The sequence below is a fragment of the Phocoena phocoena genome, chromosome 3 (assembly GCF_963924675.1).
Source record: "Phocoena phocoena chromosome 3, mPhoPho1.1, whole genome shotgun sequence".
NCBI classification, from domain to species: Eukaryota; Metazoa; Chordata; class Mammalia; order Artiodactyla; family Phocoenidae; genus Phocoena; species Phocoena phocoena.
The window spans coordinates 56,107,654-56,126,527 of record NC_089221.1 but is presented as its reverse complement, the minus strand read 5'-3'; the positions used below and the strand labels follow the sequence as shown (position 1 = coordinate 56,126,527).

The 18,874-nt window shown below is 34.8% G+C and overlaps 1 protein-coding gene across 7 annotated transcripts; it reads right to left on the bottom strand.

Moving 5' to 3' along the window:
- Positions 1 to 1,174: 1,174 nt before the first annotated feature.
- On the bottom strand, positions 1,175 to 18,435 carry LOC136119935 (general transcription factor IIH subunit 2). Of its 7 annotated transcripts, none has more exons than XM_065873283.1 (15): positions 18,380 to 18,435; positions 17,669 to 17,746; positions 17,312 to 17,348; positions 17,017 to 17,103; positions 15,929 to 15,979; positions 15,557 to 15,611; positions 11,841 to 11,946; positions 10,520 to 10,610; positions 10,267 to 10,354; positions 9,656 to 9,763; positions 7,820 to 7,883; positions 6,024 to 6,127; positions 5,353 to 5,455; positions 3,129 to 3,168; positions 1,188 to 1,307 (listed from the first exon to the last, which is right to left on the bottom strand). In XM_065873283.1, the coding sequence occupies exons 1-15, from the start codon at positions 18,433 to 18,435 to the stop codon at positions 1,188 to 1,190; spliced, it is 1,188 nt and encodes a 395-aa protein (XP_065729355.1). The 7 variants fall into 7 exon arrangements, with proteins under 7 accessions (XP_065729357.1, XP_065729355.1, XP_065729356.1 ...); XM_065873284.1 differs by having other exon boundaries at positions 10,270 to 10,354; XM_065873285.1 differs by lacking the exon at positions 3,129 to 3,168 and having other exon boundaries at positions 1,175 to 1,307.
- Positions 18,436 to 18,874: the final 439 nt, after the last annotated feature.

The window sequence follows — 18,874 nt, the reverse complement described above, 5'->3', positions numbered from 1 at the left end:
GTGCCACCAGGGAAGCTCTCTCTATAATTTTGAGACTAGAAATTCCTCCTTACGTCTAACTAAAATATTCACCTTAACCTTATCAAGTATACAAATAAACCCCAAAATTGTAGAAAGAGATAAAGCAGCCCCCCAAAAAGGCACTCAATGTCCCTTTTATATACAGTACTGTGAGTGTGTGTCTAATATATTTCTGAGTAACTTTTCAAGAGGTGCCTACTCATGGCCTTTCTTTTACTTCAAGTAGGGGGAGATAAAATATTCTGATTATGTTAAAGGCATCTCCTTCAAGCCACTGATACCTCTTGTGGACAGAGCAAAAGGAAGGAAGACAGCAGTTAATTTGGTTACCTAGAGCCGAAGTCTGTTTACTTGTAAAGAACCATTTGGGTCTAGGCGCAAACAGTATGACTCTTGGGAGAAAGATCTGTACTTTGATCAAATTATGTCTTAGTGTGTGTGTGCACACATGTGTTGCTAAAAATACATAATTCTTTCTAATAACCTATAAGGGAAAATAATCTGAAAAAGAATATGTATATATATATATATAAAAAAAACTGAAAATAATGCATATTCCTGGGCTTCCTCCAAGATTTATTGAATAGACTCTCCAGGGTGGGATTACATTGTCTTTACTGATAACATTCTTCACTAAGAATTGTTATTTATAAAATCACGAATATCATAGTTAAACTCAATCTAGAGTGACTAAAGTTCATAGATTTAAAATAAACATACCTTTGCTATGGAAACCTGATTCACTCTCAGAAGGGTATACCCTAGAGAGAGTCCTGCCTATAACAGTATATCGTCATTGAACCTGAAACATGGACCTCATCATACATTCTCACCTACATTTTTCTGATGACCCAGGGTAGGAAAGTTGAGGGGGATTAAGTTAAACAGTCCCTGGGTATGAACCTGAGTGAGGCTAACAAGGATAGTTCATTAACCTGAACTATAAAAGGTAAGCCAGTCTCAGACAACAAACCACCAAAATGGCGGTATTAGATATACACCATTAAGTAAATACTTTACCAATCATTACAGAGGAAGCTTTAAAGTAATAGGTTTCTTAGACTTTCCTTTCGAACTGTTCTTCACTGGAGTTTCTTCTAAAGAATCATTTTATTTACAGTCGCAAATGTCTTTTTAACACATTCAATGTGTATTATATGCTGGAATCAAATAGCTGAAGGAGCTGGAATCTTATGAATACAGCCAGGACAACAATGGAGAGAGTCATGAACAAAAATATCACAGTCCACACAAAAAACATTTTGGCACACAGTGCAAACATAGACCTGCAGTGAAAAGAAGAAAACTAAATTTAAAAAGTAGTTTCCAAAAGTTAGGTACAGCATAGTTAGAAGACATTCAAGTTGCTTTGCTCTTTTATATCTCTATCACTTTTTCCCTACTCACCTACCAACTTTATTAGTTCCAATGTACTATATATTCTCAAATCGAAGGCAATTAATTTTTTCCAAAAAAGTACTCCTTAGAAATGAGGGAAGGGGCTTCCCTGGTGGCTCAGTGGTTAAGAATCCGCCTGCCAATGCAGGGGACACGGATTTGATCCCTGATTTGATCCCTGGTCCATGAAGATCCCACATGCTGCAAGCAACTAAGCCCATGTGCCACAGCTACTGAGCCTGCACTCTGGAGCCCACGAGACACAACTACTAAAGCCCACGCACCTAGAACCCATGCTCTGCAACAAGAGAAGACACCACAATGAGAAACCCGTGCACCGCAATGAAGAGTAGCCCCTGCTTGTTGCAACTAGAGAAAGCCTGCGCACAGCAACAAAGACCCAATGCAGCCAAAAATAAATAAATAAATTTATAAAAGAAAAAAAAGAAATGAGGGAATAACTTCGTTTTTGAGTCCTTAAAGTCCCTTGGGGACTTCCCTGGTGGCGCAGTGGTTAAGAATCTGCCTGCCAGTGCAGGGGACATGGGTTTGAGCCCTGGTCCAGGAAGATCCCACATGCTGCGAAGCAACTAAGCCCGTGCACCACAACTACTGAGCCTGCACTCTAGAGCCCATGAGCCACAACTACTGAGCCCACGTGCCACAACTACTGAGCCCGTGTACCACAACTACTGAAGCCCGCGCGCCTAGAGCCCATGCTCTGCAACAAGAGAAGACACCACAATGAGAAGCCCTCGCACTGCAACAAAGAACAGCCCCCGCTTGTCACAACTAGAGAAAGCCCGCGTGCAGCAGCAAAGACCCAACGCAGCCAAAAATAAATAAAAATAAGATAAATTTATTAAAAAAAGATGGTGTCTTCTTAAAAACTTCCAAATGAGTCAAAAAGTGGTTCTAGTGAGGATGCAGCTACTGATGTCAAAGAGGCATGTAAAACTTAATAAAATTGTTTTTTTTAATTGGTTTTATATATATATATTTGGGTTTTTTGGGGGTTTTTTTTGGCATGCCTCAAGGCTTGTGGGATCTCAGTTCCCCAACCAGGGATTGAACCTGGGCCACAGCAGTGAAAGCACCGAATCCTAATCACTAGACCACCAGGAAACTCCGATACAACTGTTTTATGAAATGTGAGAGTAGAATAAAACAAGCCATCCTTTCCACTAATATTTTATATAGTTTATAAAGTATAGTTTTAAATATGGACATGTAACTAAATTAACAAAAAATTAAAACTAGATAGTGATCTATCTTATTTGCAACTTTATATAAGTTTATATGTTCAAATTGGCCCCATCAAAATTTTTAAAAATATTTTCTCAGTGGCACAATGGGGGAATAACCTTTGGTCTGTGGTCACCTTAAACAGTAACTTCAAAATGAGTTATGAGTGCCTAAAGTACAACATGGAGAAAAAAACTTCTAGTATTTCCAAACTAATATTTCAGTATTTCAGTTCAGCTTGCAAACTGAAGACAAACTACTAAAATATCTTTATAACAAAATTAGAATGCAGAATTACAAAACAACTGTTTGTAATAGCTCCCATTTTATCTCTACCTACTGTTATACTTCTAAGAAATAACCTGATATGAGCCTGGTCTTCAACAATCTATTGAAAACTTATAATACTATTTTCTCAATATTTATTGTACAATACTTAATATTTACAAAGCACAAGAACTTACATGTTGGTCTTTCAATTCCCCCTGACAGGCATAACAAAATCTGAAAAAGAAAGTTTAAGAATCATTTTGTTAAGGACTCACTCATTAAAATAGCTCAGGAAAACTTCTACAAGAATTCTCTTATTAATAAGTACAGTTGACCCTTGAACAACACGCAGGCTAGGGGTACCAATCCCTGAGGTCAAAAATCTGAGTATAACTTTACAGTTGGCACTCTGGCTCTCTGACCCTCCATATCAGCAGTTCCACATCCGAGGATTCAACCAACTGTGGATCATGTACTGTAGTATGTGTTTATGGAAAAAATCTACAAGTATGTGGACCATTGCAAATCCGTGTTGTTCAAGGGTCAACTGTAATTATCTTTACATATGATTTTTAGGAGAAAGAATTAAGAATACCAGTAATTTAAGAAAATTCCACAGTAAATCCCAAGGTCATCTGACAGCTTAAAATCTTCCTTAAACAAATTTTATTTTATTTTCATCAAGGTTAAATATGAGTATGATTTCTCAGCTGGTATTCTGCAAGGGAATTAAGACCTACAGAAAATGATTTGCATGATTATTTTTCAACTTTCCCAAAGACAGCAGACAGCTGGTACAAGTCTAGATGGATAGAAGTTAACTTATCATAAAAATGGATGCCTAAGGGCTTAATTTTCAAGGAATGGTTTAAAGAATTAAAAGTTCTCAAAATTTATTACAAAAGAGAGCAGTTCTCTCCCTACCCACCCACACTTCATTTCCAGAGCAAATGCTCATAGTGCTACCTCTTGGTTTTTTTTCATAGGCCATTGGCTATGATCCTGCCACTACAGAAGATGAGATTTTAATTCTCTTTCAACTATCTTGAACCAATAGCAATGGGTACACATAACTACAAAGAAAGAATTGAGAATGACATTTGTTAAGTCATTTTGGATAGAACAATATTAAATGTTTAGTTTATTATGACTACATAGACATATTCATCTGAGCCATGCCATACAAATTTTCCTCTCTGTAAAACACTTTCTCCTGGAGTTAATAACTGTATTGTTATTCATAAGCTTAACTTTTCTAATTACCACTAGCTCAGCCCCAATCGATCCCTGAGAAGTCTGAATATCCTCTTGTTATGTTCAGCTACATCAGGAATTCTATAGTTTCCATCCTCTGGTGACATCTCTCCTGGAGCATTCTGACCTTCTCCAAACTAGACTGACTGTTCTCCATATCTGACATACAAGTGTCATTCTAGGACGTCATCCTACAGCTTTCTTTAGCCACTTTTGAATTAGGTAAATATTCCTATTCTCTTTCATTCATTCTCTTTCTCAATTCTTTTGAATCATCTCTTCCACAGCTTCCCAAGAAAGTCTCTTGAGACCTTACAAGTCTGAAAATGTCTTTAATCTACCTACATATTTTTTTTTGGCTGCGCTGCGTGTCATGTGGGAACTTAGTTCCCTGACCGGAGATCAAACCCACACCCCCTGCATTGGAAGCACGGAGTCTTAACCACTGGACTGCCAGGGAAGTTCCTATTCTACCTACATTTAAATACCTTGGCTAGGTATATAATTCAGGTTGGTAATAATTCTCATTCCAAATTTTGAAGGAAATTGCTCCCTGTCAGCATCCAGTGTTGCTCACAAGAAGCCAAACAATTTTAATTCCAGGTCATGTGACCCAATTCTCCCTCTCCAGAAATGTTTAGGGTTAGTATTTTGCTGTGTATTCTGAAATTTCACAATGATACACTTTAGTGCAGGTCTGCCTTCAATATGTCAGGCACTTGACAGTCCCTTTCAATCTAGAAAATTTTTTCCTTCGACAGTAGAAAATATCCTTGAATATTTCTTTCATACTCTTCATTTGATCTTTTCTTTATTTTTTATATTATTTTGATATTAGGCCTTCTGGATAAATCTTCCAGTTTTACACCATGGAAATCAGCAAATGCTACAAATCAGGGCTTTTTTTTTTTTTCTTTTTGGAGAGCTGATTTACCAACATACCACCACTCTTACTACACATAGATGGGTTTAGGGAAATTAACAGATCTCTGGAGATCCAGATCTGTTTAATGAATCATTTCAGTCATAAACAAGGCATTCTACACCTCATTTTCTACATTAGCAGTAATCGTGACCAAGTGAATATGACTCTTTTTAATGTAGTAACAATATATTCAAACATTATCACTTGTAACAGATACAAATTACTCAAAACTCATATACCTTTCTCCATTATGTTCTTCCAGGGGAATATCTTGAAAAGCATCCAAAGGAAATAAGTGATGGTAAGACCGTGCCAAGTGGGGAGCAGACACCAAAGTAAGACCTAACACATAAAGCAGAAAGACATATTTAATAACCCAAACCTCATAAAGATGATGGCTGAAATGTCAAATGATATAACTTAGGCTAAATATTTTCAAGTTCTTTTTTTTTAGGATTGCAGGCATTCATTTCTTTAGTTTACCTGTGGCCATAAAAGGAGACTCCAGGATGGAGTCTTAGTTCTGTCACTAAGTATGTGACCTCTCTTGGCATATTTCCTTACTTATAAATTAAATAAAATTCTACAATTCTGTTACTTTAACTTCTCATTCTCCTTATATATATTTATTTTATGAAGAGCTGCAAAAACGTCTACTAGATCTACTGCACTGCCTTTAAAGAACATAATTTTTTTCAGAAAGAGAATTAGGAAACTCTTTTAGAATGCCATGTTTATTTTTTTAAATGGAGTACTAAGCATACAATGAAAAAAAGTAATCTATGTCTTTTTTCACAGATTAAATCCAGAAACATAGGCAGAGCTTAATATTTATATTTATTTTAATAGCAATATAGGTAAGAAATTATTCAAGATTAATTTACTGGATCATGAACAGTTGGTTTCTTACCACAGATTTTACATTCAACAGGAAGCTCACAGTACTTTGCCCGACACTGTGGGCAGAAATAGCCTCCTAATGTAAGTCCTGGCTCAGTGTTGCTATCCAGATGCCTGTGGGGGGAAACATTACTTTTTAAAAAGTGATATATAAAGATGTGAGCAGTTAGAGCAAAAGCCACTCTGATTTTAAAACCTTCAAGTTGTTTCACTGCTCACTTACACTCTGTTCATTTTTGTCTTTTTTCCTCTTTGCATTTTGTTTTGAATAGTTTCCATTAATGTCTTTGAATTCACTCACCTTCTCTTCTTCAGTGACTAATCTGCTGTTAATCCTAATCCAGCTTATTTCTCATCTAAAACACTGTATTCTTCATCTCTAGAAATTTGATTGGGGTCTTTTTTCTATTTTCCATATCTCCTATCATACTCATGTACTCCTCAACTTTCCTGAGCATATGGAGTATATTTACAATAATTATTTTAACACCAAACCTATTACTTCTATCAACTGTGTTATTTCTGGATATGTTTCCATTCTACGATTTTTCTCCTTGTTATGGGTCATACTTTCCTACTTCTTTGCATGACTGGTAATTTTTGATTGGTTGCCAGATATTGTGAATTTTGCTCTGTTTTGGGTGCTGGATTTTTTTTTGCATTGCCTTAAATACACTGTGGCTTTTCTGGAATATACTTTCGTAACTGTGAAATAGTATGATGCCAAGACTTGCTTTCAAGTTTGTTAGGCTGTCCAGAACAGCTGCTAGTCTAAAGTTAACTTGGTTTCATTACTGTGGACTCTATTCAATGCCTGCGGTGTTAAGAGGCCTTTCCACACTGACTGGTGGTAACATGAACTACTCCCTGCCCCGTGTGAGCTCTAGGGATTGTTCTGCTGCTCCTCTCCAGTTCTTTTCCCGGCCTCCAGGAGATTCCCAGCAGGAATGTACAGATCAACATACAGCTAATGACTCATGGGGAGCTTCAGAGGAAGCTCTCCAGAGCTCTCTGTGCAGCTCTTTACTCTCGAGTACTCTGCCCTGCAAAATGGTAGCCGCTTCCACCCCCCCACCCCCCAAACTCTGAACTTTGTTTCTGAACGGAGCAAAACCTCCTGGTTCTGTGTGTGTCTTCCCTCCCTGCACAGCAGCCTGGAAATTCTCTCTAGGCAGTAAGCTGCAATCATAGGGCCCACCTCATTTGTTTCTCGTCTTGCAGGGATCATTATTTGCACTGCCTGTTGTCCAATATACAAAAACTACAGTTTTGTATATTTTGTTTGGTTTTCTGCAAGGAGACAGAAGTGTAAATCTAGTCCCTATTACACTTTTATAGCTAAAGACAGTAGTCTTATTTATGAGTTTTAAGACTTACTTTCTTAAGTTTACTTTTGTTTTATAATTATGTAAAATGTAAAGCTCCAAAGTTAAAACAAGTTATATGCAGAAAAGTCTAGGACCTGTCTCTTTGCCTTTCTCCACACATTGCATTAGTAAACATTTTTTTACTTTTTGGTTTCATTACTATTTTTATTATTAATATAAACAAGTATGTGTATCTACTCAAACCTCCACCCTCTTCTTAGATGATCGGTAGCACACTATACACTTTTCTCTACCTTACTGTTTTACTTAGTAATATTACAGGAGTATATATAGTTTTCACTCCTTTTTACAGCTGCATAGAAAGTAATCTTCTACAAAAGCCATTACATTTCAAGTCCATCTTTTAAATTTATAACTTACAGGAAGGACTTAACAATGTAACAACATTATCACGGACAATTTCAAGGTTTTTACTTACGCCATACTGAAAGAGGGTTTTGCATCTTGATCAGACAGAGAAGCAATGGTATGCTGAGGAAATCCTTCACAGAAGAAAATGTATTACTTTTTTTTTCCTCAAGGAAACAGAAAAATTCTAGTAATAGAAACCTAAAAATGTTCCTACCAGAAAGCCCACTAAGTTGTGCAAAAGTTCTCTTTCCTGACTTTTAGATATGTTTATTATAGCACGGTCAAACTGACAGTAGTTCCCAGTTTAAAAAAGAATTAATAGTAGAGGAAATGGGGGAAAGATCTGTCCATATATATGGCCTCAGATTCTAAAGTTCATATCCATATTTTCTAATTTAACAACGCTTAACACACACTGCTTTTTAAAAAGAAAATGTGTGTAATTTTTAAATACTTTCTGATATAACAGAGGAGTCTATAATATAGTCTCCTTTCATTTTATATAAGAACATACTCCTAGTTTAAAATTTTGGAATGTCCAAACCCATGTAGTCTATTTTCCATATATATTTTTAAATTCTGAAAACAAGTCTAAGAAAAGCAGAAACCATAAAAAAAGAGGAATTTCATTCTATATAAAAAATTTAAACCTATCTACATTTCAAAACAAATAAATAAATGTAAAGGAAAATGACCAACTGAAAAAACATTTGCATCAGGTGACTGAAAATGGGTTGATATTCCTAAATGGTTCTAATAAATCAATTTGGAGAATTATTATAAGTTTAAAAATAACTTTAAGATAGGCTAAGGAAATGTATCAGTAAATCGAAAAGATTAGCCAACATAATATCTAAAATGTACTGAGTGTTTATATCAAGCATTACTCTAAATACTTGGTCTGTATTAACTCAATCCTTGCAACAGGCAATGAAATAGATACTAATATCACGTGAGATGAGGAAACAGGAAAGAGAAGTTGAACAGTACTATAAATAGCCAAAAACAAGGCAGAAAAGCATTCCATCTCACTGACAGTTTAAAAATGCATATTAAACAAGGAGTCTCTCTCTCTTTTTTTTTTTTTTTCTGGTACGCGGGCCTCTCACTGCTGTGGCCTCTCCCGCTGCGGAGCACAGGCTCGGGACACGCAGGCTCAGCGGCCATGGCTCACGGGCCCAGCCGCTCCACAGCATGTGGGATCTTCCCGGACCGGGGCACGAACCCGCGTCCCCTGCATCGGCAGGCGGACTCTCAACTACTGCGCCACCAGGGAAGCCCCAGGAGTCTCTTTTTGTATTGAAAAAGTTGGGATTTTTCAATTACAAATTACAAAATAGTTGGGCTTTTTCAATTTCAATTTACAAATAAATGTTTACTATAAAATAATAATTGTATTACACAGCTTTGATAAAACAGTACAGCAGATTTTATAGCTTTTTTGATTTCATAATACAAGAATTTCTCTATAAACACAGTGTCTTTATACCTTTCTAACCTTAACAATTAAAAAAAAAAAAGTAGTGTTCCTTGAGTGATAGACTACAAGTGAGTTTAATTTTCTTTTTACTTCTCTGTATTTCCCAAAATTGCTTCAACAGCATAACTTTCTCTAATTATAAAACATTTAAGTTAAATACAAGAAATTCTTAAACGTTAACTTGTGCAAATGAGATAGAAAGTCTAGCTTGAGTCAAAATATATTTTTTTAAATGTCTATTTTAAAATAACACAAAATAGGGAATTCCCTGGAGGTCCAGTGGTTAGGACTTGGCACTTTCACTGCAGTGGCCTGGGTTCAACCCCGGGTTGGGGAACTATTTAAGATCCTGCAAGTGGTGCGGCCAAAAAGAAAATTAAAAATAAAAATTAATTAATTAAATAACACAAAATAAATACTTACCCATACGAATAAGTGAGCATTCAGAGCTTGAGCTAGCAGGAGGAGGACTAACATGATGTGTCAGCAATTCTTTGTAATGGCTTTCATCTAAAATAACATGGTATGTGCCTAACAAGACGAGAAGTAAAAGAGAAGAAACAACAGCTTTCCAGACATAAGAATGAACTGTAATTTCTATATAATTCTGTAAAAGTTTTACCATCTGAAAATGTTCATTTTCAAAGTAAATTCTTATGTTAAATTATCATTTTTCAAAAACTTTATTTAAATAACATCTCTAAATTGACTTCTCTAGGAATAACTGTAATTACAATTTAATTAAAGCCAAGTTACAAGTTCTTCGCTAAGTATTAATATAGTAAAATTTCTAGCTTTTCAAGAGTTATAATGCTTCCTCTGAACATTGACATAACTACTGAAAATTCCTTGCATTCTGAGATGATATCTTATAGAATTGGTGATATATTTAATCTAACTACCCATATTTTGTACTTCAGGACATGAACTGATTTAAGTTTAGCAGCTTAAAAAACATATAAAAACATCCTAATTCATAGACTGTTACTTTACATAGTAATTATGAGTAAATATTGAAGATTCTAGATATATACCACCAGTTTCACGAGCAAGCACAGTGCAAACCCGAACCTCTGCAGACAATCCAATAACAGACACTCTAATTTTAGCTGCCTTTAGGGTCTTCGTAAAATCCAAGTAAATGGTGAGTTTTGAGGGAAGAAAAAAAATTGAATAATTAATGTGTTTGAAAAATAGAATGTTCTGAAAACTAGTAATAAATTCACTATAGAATTCTCTTTAGAGTTGTAACTTTGATTTTGATTATGAAGAAATTATTGGTCCTACCTTGATTAGATCATAGATATTAGATGGATCACAGGTTGTGAGACTGCTAAAGATGATTAGGACTTCTCTACTTGTATGTCCGGGCATGTGTCTAAAGAAAGATAAAAACCACTCCAGTTAGGTATAACAAATTACACTGATAAAAAACTCAGAAACAATAGTACCCATGGTTTACACACTTAGACTACAGAATAACCCCATTTATTTCAACATTACAAAGGAATGAATTGTGAGTATACTCTAAAAACCTTAATGCCAGTTTTTCTAAAATTAGCTACACACTTAAAAAAAATTCATTGATTCACTTATTCATTCAATAAACATTTCTTGAATACTCTTTTAAGTTCTGGGGATAAAGTGATAAACAAGACCAACAAGGTTCCTGACATCATGAAGCTTACAGTCTCATAGATTTGTTTCATACAAAGTCTAAAGTGTACATTGGAAAGTGTGACAATACCATAGGAATCAACTTTAAGGTGCATATGTGTGGCTTGAAAATAGTAACATACTTCTTTGTTAAAGACAATTTAATCTCATGTTGATTCAGTCATAATATTCATAAACAGTAATGTTTGTGTACCATTTAATTCAATGATGGTGTACGGGATTTTAAGATGTGATCTGTTCTCCTCTATACCAAATAGATATTTCTATGCTTTTTAGAGCAACTTTATCAATTATTTATAGCTTTCCTGCTTATATTTCCATTGTTAGGCTCAGCTTTCACTTGTGGATGCTGCTATTGTGCCTACCGTCACTATGTGTGTTACCTCCTTCTCATCTACTTCAAAACTAAAAAAGTATCGTATAAAGGTATAAAAATCTGAGTCAGGACAGACTATCCAGGGATAAAATATATAAGCTTTAAATATATTGAATACTTTCTTTGGGGCTTTAACTATATTCCACATAGTTAAACTTGCTAGAAAAGTGCTATTAATTTATAGATGTATTACAAAATAAGTTAATAAAAACCAATGTACAACAAACTCAGTTATTATACCACATTAAATTCCACATACAATCAATTTTCAATAAAATATTTTTATATTTCTTTTGTACTACTAATATTACTACAGCTTTAATTATATTTTTCTAAAACCTTTAAGGATATACCTCAGCAACTAAAATGTAAAATAAAAATTACTTACCAACACCATACTAAACATTATAAATGACATTACATATTTCTTTCAATAATGATTTCATTACAGCTGGGTTTATGGAGACGCATATTAACATATTATATTATCATTTCAACTTAACTCATTCAAAACACTTTGAAATAAATTATAAACAATAAGTGTAAAATACTAACTTTAGAGTCTGCATAGCCATGCTTAAGGAGTTATAAAGAGATGGCTCTCCATGGCAAGTCATATCTACAGCTTTCTTCAAAGATATTACGTGTTTCCTTGAGTTTCCTAAAATAGAAATGGAATAATCTACTTTTAATAAAAATAATCTATATATACGTTATATAAATTTACCTTTCTCCCAAATTTACATATCTATGATGTTAAACAACAGAATCCCTTTGATTTACATTTTTAGCAAGTTGCAATTTTTTTTCAATTTTTGAATTTTATTTTATTTTTTATATAGCAGGTTCTTATCAGCAAGTTGCACTTTCATCAGAAATGTTTTGTTATATAGTCTCATTCGTACTGAAAAAACAGAATACAAATAATCTATTAGCACACATTTTAATAATATTAACCTAGAGTGGCATATATTTTTACTCTTAATATTTCCTATTTCATCATTTTTAATACTAATATATGTTCACATTTTAACATCTCTGAAATCACGATGTGTCTTACAATCACTGGCAGCCAGGCAGCGTTTGTGACACAGCTGTCACTGCCTGCTCAAGTGCGAACCTATGAATGCTGTTGATGTGTTGCTGCTTCAACTGTATCATGTGCATTGTTTGTGCTGTTCATGTTGAGTTTAACTGCGATTTAAAGTGTTTTTAGAAAGGCTAATACAGACGGTTATATTTTTATGTAGAAAGGCATGGAACAGAACAGTGAGGTGTAAATTTGTTATTGGTGAAGCAAAAACTCATTGATAGAAGAATGCCTGCAATTCCATTTTTTTCTTCAGGGGTAAAAAACAAGCACTTTATAAGACCCAAGAAAGAGGATTTCCACAGAGACAAAACTGTGTTACGTTGTTATTGAAATAACATCTGAAAAGACTGTCTGTCTCATGCTAACCAATACAAATGAAGGGAAGAAAAACTGCCAAATTCTTTAGAATAGTTGACAGGCATGTCAAACCACCAAGCAGCTGGTATGAACAATTCACGTATCATTTGACATTGTATCAAAGGTTAATTGCTAGAGTGTTTCCTTCTTGATGGCTCATAAAATAAAGGTATCTTACAAATGACAGAATCTGAGGTTCAATAAAATATGGTATTCTTCAGACATTTCCTCCTATTTCAACATTGTCTTCATATTAACAACAATGAAACATCGAGTTTATCATATAGCAAACTACCTTCATACCACTGAACATTTAATTTCCAATTTGTCACTATTATAGTGAGTTGGCCAGAGTTCGTTCAGGTTTTTCTGTAACATCATCGGAAAACCCCGAACGAACTTTTTGGCCAACCCAATACATACCACTCCAGACAGTATATTTGTAGAGTGAGGCTTTTTCTTCTTTCATAACATTTCCTAAGTATACTTCAAGGAATATATTTTTTTTAATACCTTTTTTTTTCCCTCTTCACCGTGCCACACGGCTTGCGGGATCTTAGTTCCCCGACCAGGGATTGAACCCGTGCCCTCAGCAATGAAAGTGTGGAGTCCTAACCACAGGACCACCAGGGAAGTCCTCCAAGGGACATTTTTATGGCTCTTTTCCAGAAAATGTTAAACGAATTAACCAGACTATCAGCATTATAAGTACCAGTTTCTCCGTGGTTCAGCAAGCCATATACTGCTTTTGAAACTTCATTTTGGTCATTTAAAATATGTAAAATGTTGTTGAGTGGGCTTTTTTTTTTTTTAACACTAGTTTGGCTAAACTGTCTTTTTTAATAGTTATTTAATTCCTCTTTTTTTCTGGCATGCACTGTTTATCTTCTTTGCCCATACATCTACTTGGAGCTTCTTGGTGTTCTTATTTATTTGAATAAGCTTTAAAATATTAACCATTTGCCATAGTTAATATACAGTGGACCCTTGAACAGTACGTGTTTGAATTATGTGGGTCTACTCATATGCAGATTTTTTTTCACTAAGTATGTGCTACAGTACTACATGAACTGCAGCTGGTTGAACTCACGGAGGTGGAGCCACTGAAACAGCACCGACTGTAAAGTTATATGCAGATTTTCAACTGTGCAGAGGGTCAGCATTCCCAATTCTCAAGTTGTTCAAGGGTCAGCTATATACTGCAAGTATTTATTCTTGGAATCATAAAATTTTAGAAATGAAAAGTACCTAAGTCTAATTCCTTCATTTCATAACTGAGAAACAAATCTAATAAGTTAAGTGATTTGCCCAAAGACATATGCCTACCCAGTGGCAGGACCAACACTCAAAATCTTCTGGCTCTCTATCCACTTTTCTTTCTACCATAACATACAAAAAAATTTTTTATCTCCTACTGTGTTATGAGTATAGAAAAAAAGCATACTTACGTTACTGTCAGTGTGGTTTATAGCAGTGATTCTGTTCAGAGGAAGAGAGGGTACTTTCAAGAGGCCTATAAGAATCACCAGAGGATTTTTCATCTCTGTGCACCCATAGAATATTACTATTAACTTGGGGTAGGGGGCATGCAAGAGGGTCGGCCCTACATCTTTTTCTTAGGGGAACTATCCTTCCTTCACTGTATAAGAATCCAGTTTAGACTACGTGGTTCAAATGGAACTTACCCTGCTTCTAACCTACTCCAGACACAGACATGTAATCCAGGCCTACCAACAAAATACTTCATTCCCTTGGCTACTTTGACGGCTCATGGATGCGCAGATCATAATCAGAGTCAATAAGAGTCCTCTTTGGAACCTGTGCTGAGGCTACGGACTAGGAGGGTCATGTAGACTTGGGCTATTAATAGACGTCTTTTCACCTCTCAGAAAACCTATCAGAGAATGAAGCCAGACAGAAACAACTATATGTGAAGTCAGCCCACCTTTCAACATGAGCCAGTAATTTCCCCTTTGCCCTTAAGCTAGTTTGTGATTTTCTGGATTACTTCCAACTGAGTTTCCGGGATGACCCCAGGCTAACATACACTTCACTACTAATTTCATAATGAAAAATTACTAATGATGGAAGTGTGTCAATTTTATGTGTATTGGTGAGGATGAAAGGTTGAGAACCACATTTAAGGGACAGTGTATTTTACAGAAAATAAAATAGAATTAGTGATGTAAGTTTGCAATGGCACATATACCAAAGCAAATAAAATCTGCCATTATTATCTCTTAAGAGAATAAAATTCAGTTAGGCATGTCATGCAAGCAGAAAATCTAATCATTAACAACTACAATTCAATTTGTTTACTCTTTGTTCTTTAGAGAACAAAAAATTAAAAAATTAATTTTAAGATTAAGTGGATCTTCTGAATGGTTAAAATAATTTTATCTTAATGCTTTCAGGATAAGAATAAACACACTTACATTCATTATAATACTATTCATGACTGTGCAGAACTCAAGTTAAAAAAAAAAAAAATGAAAAAACAGAACTCAATTTAAAACAGGTCATTTTAGGGACTTCCCTGGCAGTCCAGTGGTTAAGACTCTGCGCTTCCATTGCAGGGGACACGGGTTTGATCCCTGGTTGGGGAACTAAGATCCCCTCATGCCGCGTGGGCGACAAAATCAAACAAAAAAACAGGTCATTTTAGAGACCAAGAGTTTAACAGAGGGTTTTTTAAGTGTTTTACCTAAAGAGCCTGCAGAAAGGCTTCATTTTACTTATTAGGCAACCTTACAAACAGAGTTACAAGGTTGGGTAAATAAAGCCAAGTCCTTGAGTGCTATAGAGGTAATTTTATGCATACCTGAGAGTTCAGTCAGTTTTTCAGCTCTTTTACTCTTTGTTACAATTATTCCAATCTCAAAATAAAAACAAAAATGATTATTAATTTAACAAATTATTTCTTCTTGATAAGAATGTATGTAACTAAAATAAATGACCAATTACAAAAGGAATAAGTAACATGAGAAACTTCTGATATAAACTGAGCTATGTGTTCACTGTACATTAACTTCTAGAGTTATCTTGCTTTTCATTGCTAAGTGTCCCAGAAACTTATACACAATCTGAATCACTTAATCACCAACAGAATATATGTACAATGTTTTAAAAAATAAATTATATTTGGCAATAATATCAGGATGCTAATTCTGAATTACATCACTTATCTACATACCTGACTAATAGGATTTTGATCAAAATATTCCTCTACGAAGTATTCCAACAACTGTTCAAAGAAAATAAAAAGGAAATACTAGATAAGGGAAAAACAACAACCACAGAAAACAGGTTTTGTGCAATCTTTTTTTTTTTAAATTAATTTATTTGTTTTTGGCTGCTTTGGGTCTTCGTTACTGCACGTGGGGTTTCTCTAGTTGCAGCGAGCAGGGGCTACTCTTCATTGCGGTGCGCAGGGTTCTCATTGTGGTGCCTTCTCTTGTTGCGGAGCACAGGCTCTAGGCATGTGGGCTTCAGTAGTTGTGGCACGCGGGCTTCAGTAGTTGTGGCTCGCAGGCTCTAGAGTGCGGGCTTCAGTAGTTGTGGCGCACAGGTTTTGTTGCTCCACAGCATGTGGGATCTTCCTGGACCAGGGACTGAACCCGTGTGCCCTGCATTGGCAGGTGGATTCTTAACCACTGCACCACCAGGGAAGTGCCTGTGAAATCTATTTATGAAGCATTGTTTCTACTGATTTTTAAGTTTATAGATTTTCAAAAAATGTTCAGAAGTAAAAATATTAAATAAATAAAAAATAATAAATTTTGAAATATTAAATAAATAAAAATTAAAATATTAAATAAACCTGAATTTGAAACGGTAAGTGATGAGATAGGTTTGAACTAGGCCTTGAAAGATGGAACCATTTGGACATATAAGACAGAAACAATCTAAACAAGGAAAAGATCCAATAAAGACAAACAGGAGAATAAGCAAAATTGAGGATGGGTTTTAATAAATTAGGAATAATCTGAATGTGTTTATAAGCTGAGGAGATTGACTCAAGTAAGTCAAAGGAGAATGAAGATTCAATAAAGAAAGGGATAACTGACAAAGCGAGATCCTAACACGGAGTGGAATTAAGAGCATAAATAATTAGCTATTTTGGTATACCATTTCTGTAAATGATCCGGTAGCACTTCTACTTAGCTATAGTTTGTATTAGCTCAAAAAAAAAAAAAAGATTGCTTTCTTTAAAACCATTTCTTTTACAGAATTCAGCATCCTTCCTCACATGTAGTATAAATTAGAATAATTTTAGTATACCTTTAAAGTACATGTCAGTCTATTGGGCTTTAAATCCTGGTCTTCCATTGTTCTTGATCCATCTACTACCACATAAAGATGGCGCATCTACCAAAAAAAATCCCCAAAAGAACAATTTTCAAATACATTTTTGATCAAGAAGTAAAAATATCATTTAGTATTCACATATTCTACACATATATTTTTAATATATTCCCTTAAAAAGTTTGTTTTACTGTTGTTTATTCTATTAAGCCAGAATGTTTCTCTAACTCAAACTAGTCCTGTACCAGAAAAGGAAAAAAGAATAACATACCATTCCAAGTCGAACTTGTCCATGGTGCTCAAATACCCTGTTAAAATTATGCAAACATTTTAATGGAATACCATCTACTACCTGAAAAATCATTACAACTTTTCAACTAACCTGCATTTTTTTAGTGAAATAAATCATTAACTTATGGATGCATATAATGGGCATTTTGGACAGTCCCTGAAGATCAATTTCCCTGATGAGGCACTAGGTTGCTGGCTCCTTCCCCCTATTTAGAAGGCTACAAGTCAGTTTCCCTGAAACACAGCTCAAATGAAGTACCAAGGAGTGGCCATAAGTGGACAGAAACACCTAAAGGAATATATTTTACCTTTTGTAACACACACAAAGTTTACCTACCTTTTTCTCTTTGCTTTGAAGAGAATGTCTTCTATTGTAGCTTTAAGTGATCCTGATTCATCTTCTTTAAGAATCTCCCTGTAAGCAATAATTACTTGTTTGAAAAGATAAGCTAAAATTTTATCAACCCAAGAGAAATGAAAACATATGTCCACACGAAGATTTGCACCTGAATGTTCACAGCTGCATTATTCATAACAGCCAAAAATTATAGACAATCTAAATGTCCATCAAATGGTGAAAGGATGAATAAGAACATGGCATAAACATATTAACAGAATACTATTCAGCAATAAAAAGAAATGAATTACTGATTCATGCGACAACATGGATGAACTTGAAACAGTATGTTCAGTTAAAGAAGTCAGACACAACTGACCACATATTATATGATTACATTTACATGAAATGTCCAGAAAGGGCAAATCTAGAGAAACAGAAAGCACACAGTAGTTGCCAAGGACTGGAGGTGGGAATGGAATGAATTGTAAATGGACATGAGGGATATTACTGGGGTGGTAAAAATGTTCTAAAACTGATTTATGTTGATGATTGCACAATCCAGTAAATTTTCTAAAAATCACTGAATTATACATAAGAAACAGGTGAATGTTAACATGTGTAAAATATACTTCAATAAAGTTGTAAAAACAAAAACAAAACCCAAAACAACATCTAAAAGGGAAGGGAAAGTAATAATGCCCTACTTACCATGTTCTTTCATAGCCTCCTTCCCATCGCTTAGTTCTTTCAGGTTCCTCATCCATTCTTTTCTTACTGTTTTGTATTATTCAATATTCTGTTAAAAAAAAATCATTAGATTGTGAATTGATTAAAGATGTTTGTCACCAAATGCATACAATTAAATTTGAAAAGAGCGGAAAGTAAACACACAAAGTAAAAAAAAAAAACTCAGAATGCAAAAATCATCTTATTTTTTGCAATTTATTCAATAATTGTAGCTGAATGAAAAATACTTTAAAATCCTCATGGAACTCTTTTCCCATCCCCAAGAAAGAATACGAATAATTATGCACAAATTTGGCACCACCACAAATAAGCATCTCTTTACAATTAAAAAAAAAAATGTATTAAAGATGTGTCATAGGACAGAACCATAGAATTATGAGAAGTGGGTACAGGTGTAGATGAAACACGAGCCACAACTGCTGCTTATTATAGCTGAGTGCTGAATACATGGTGATT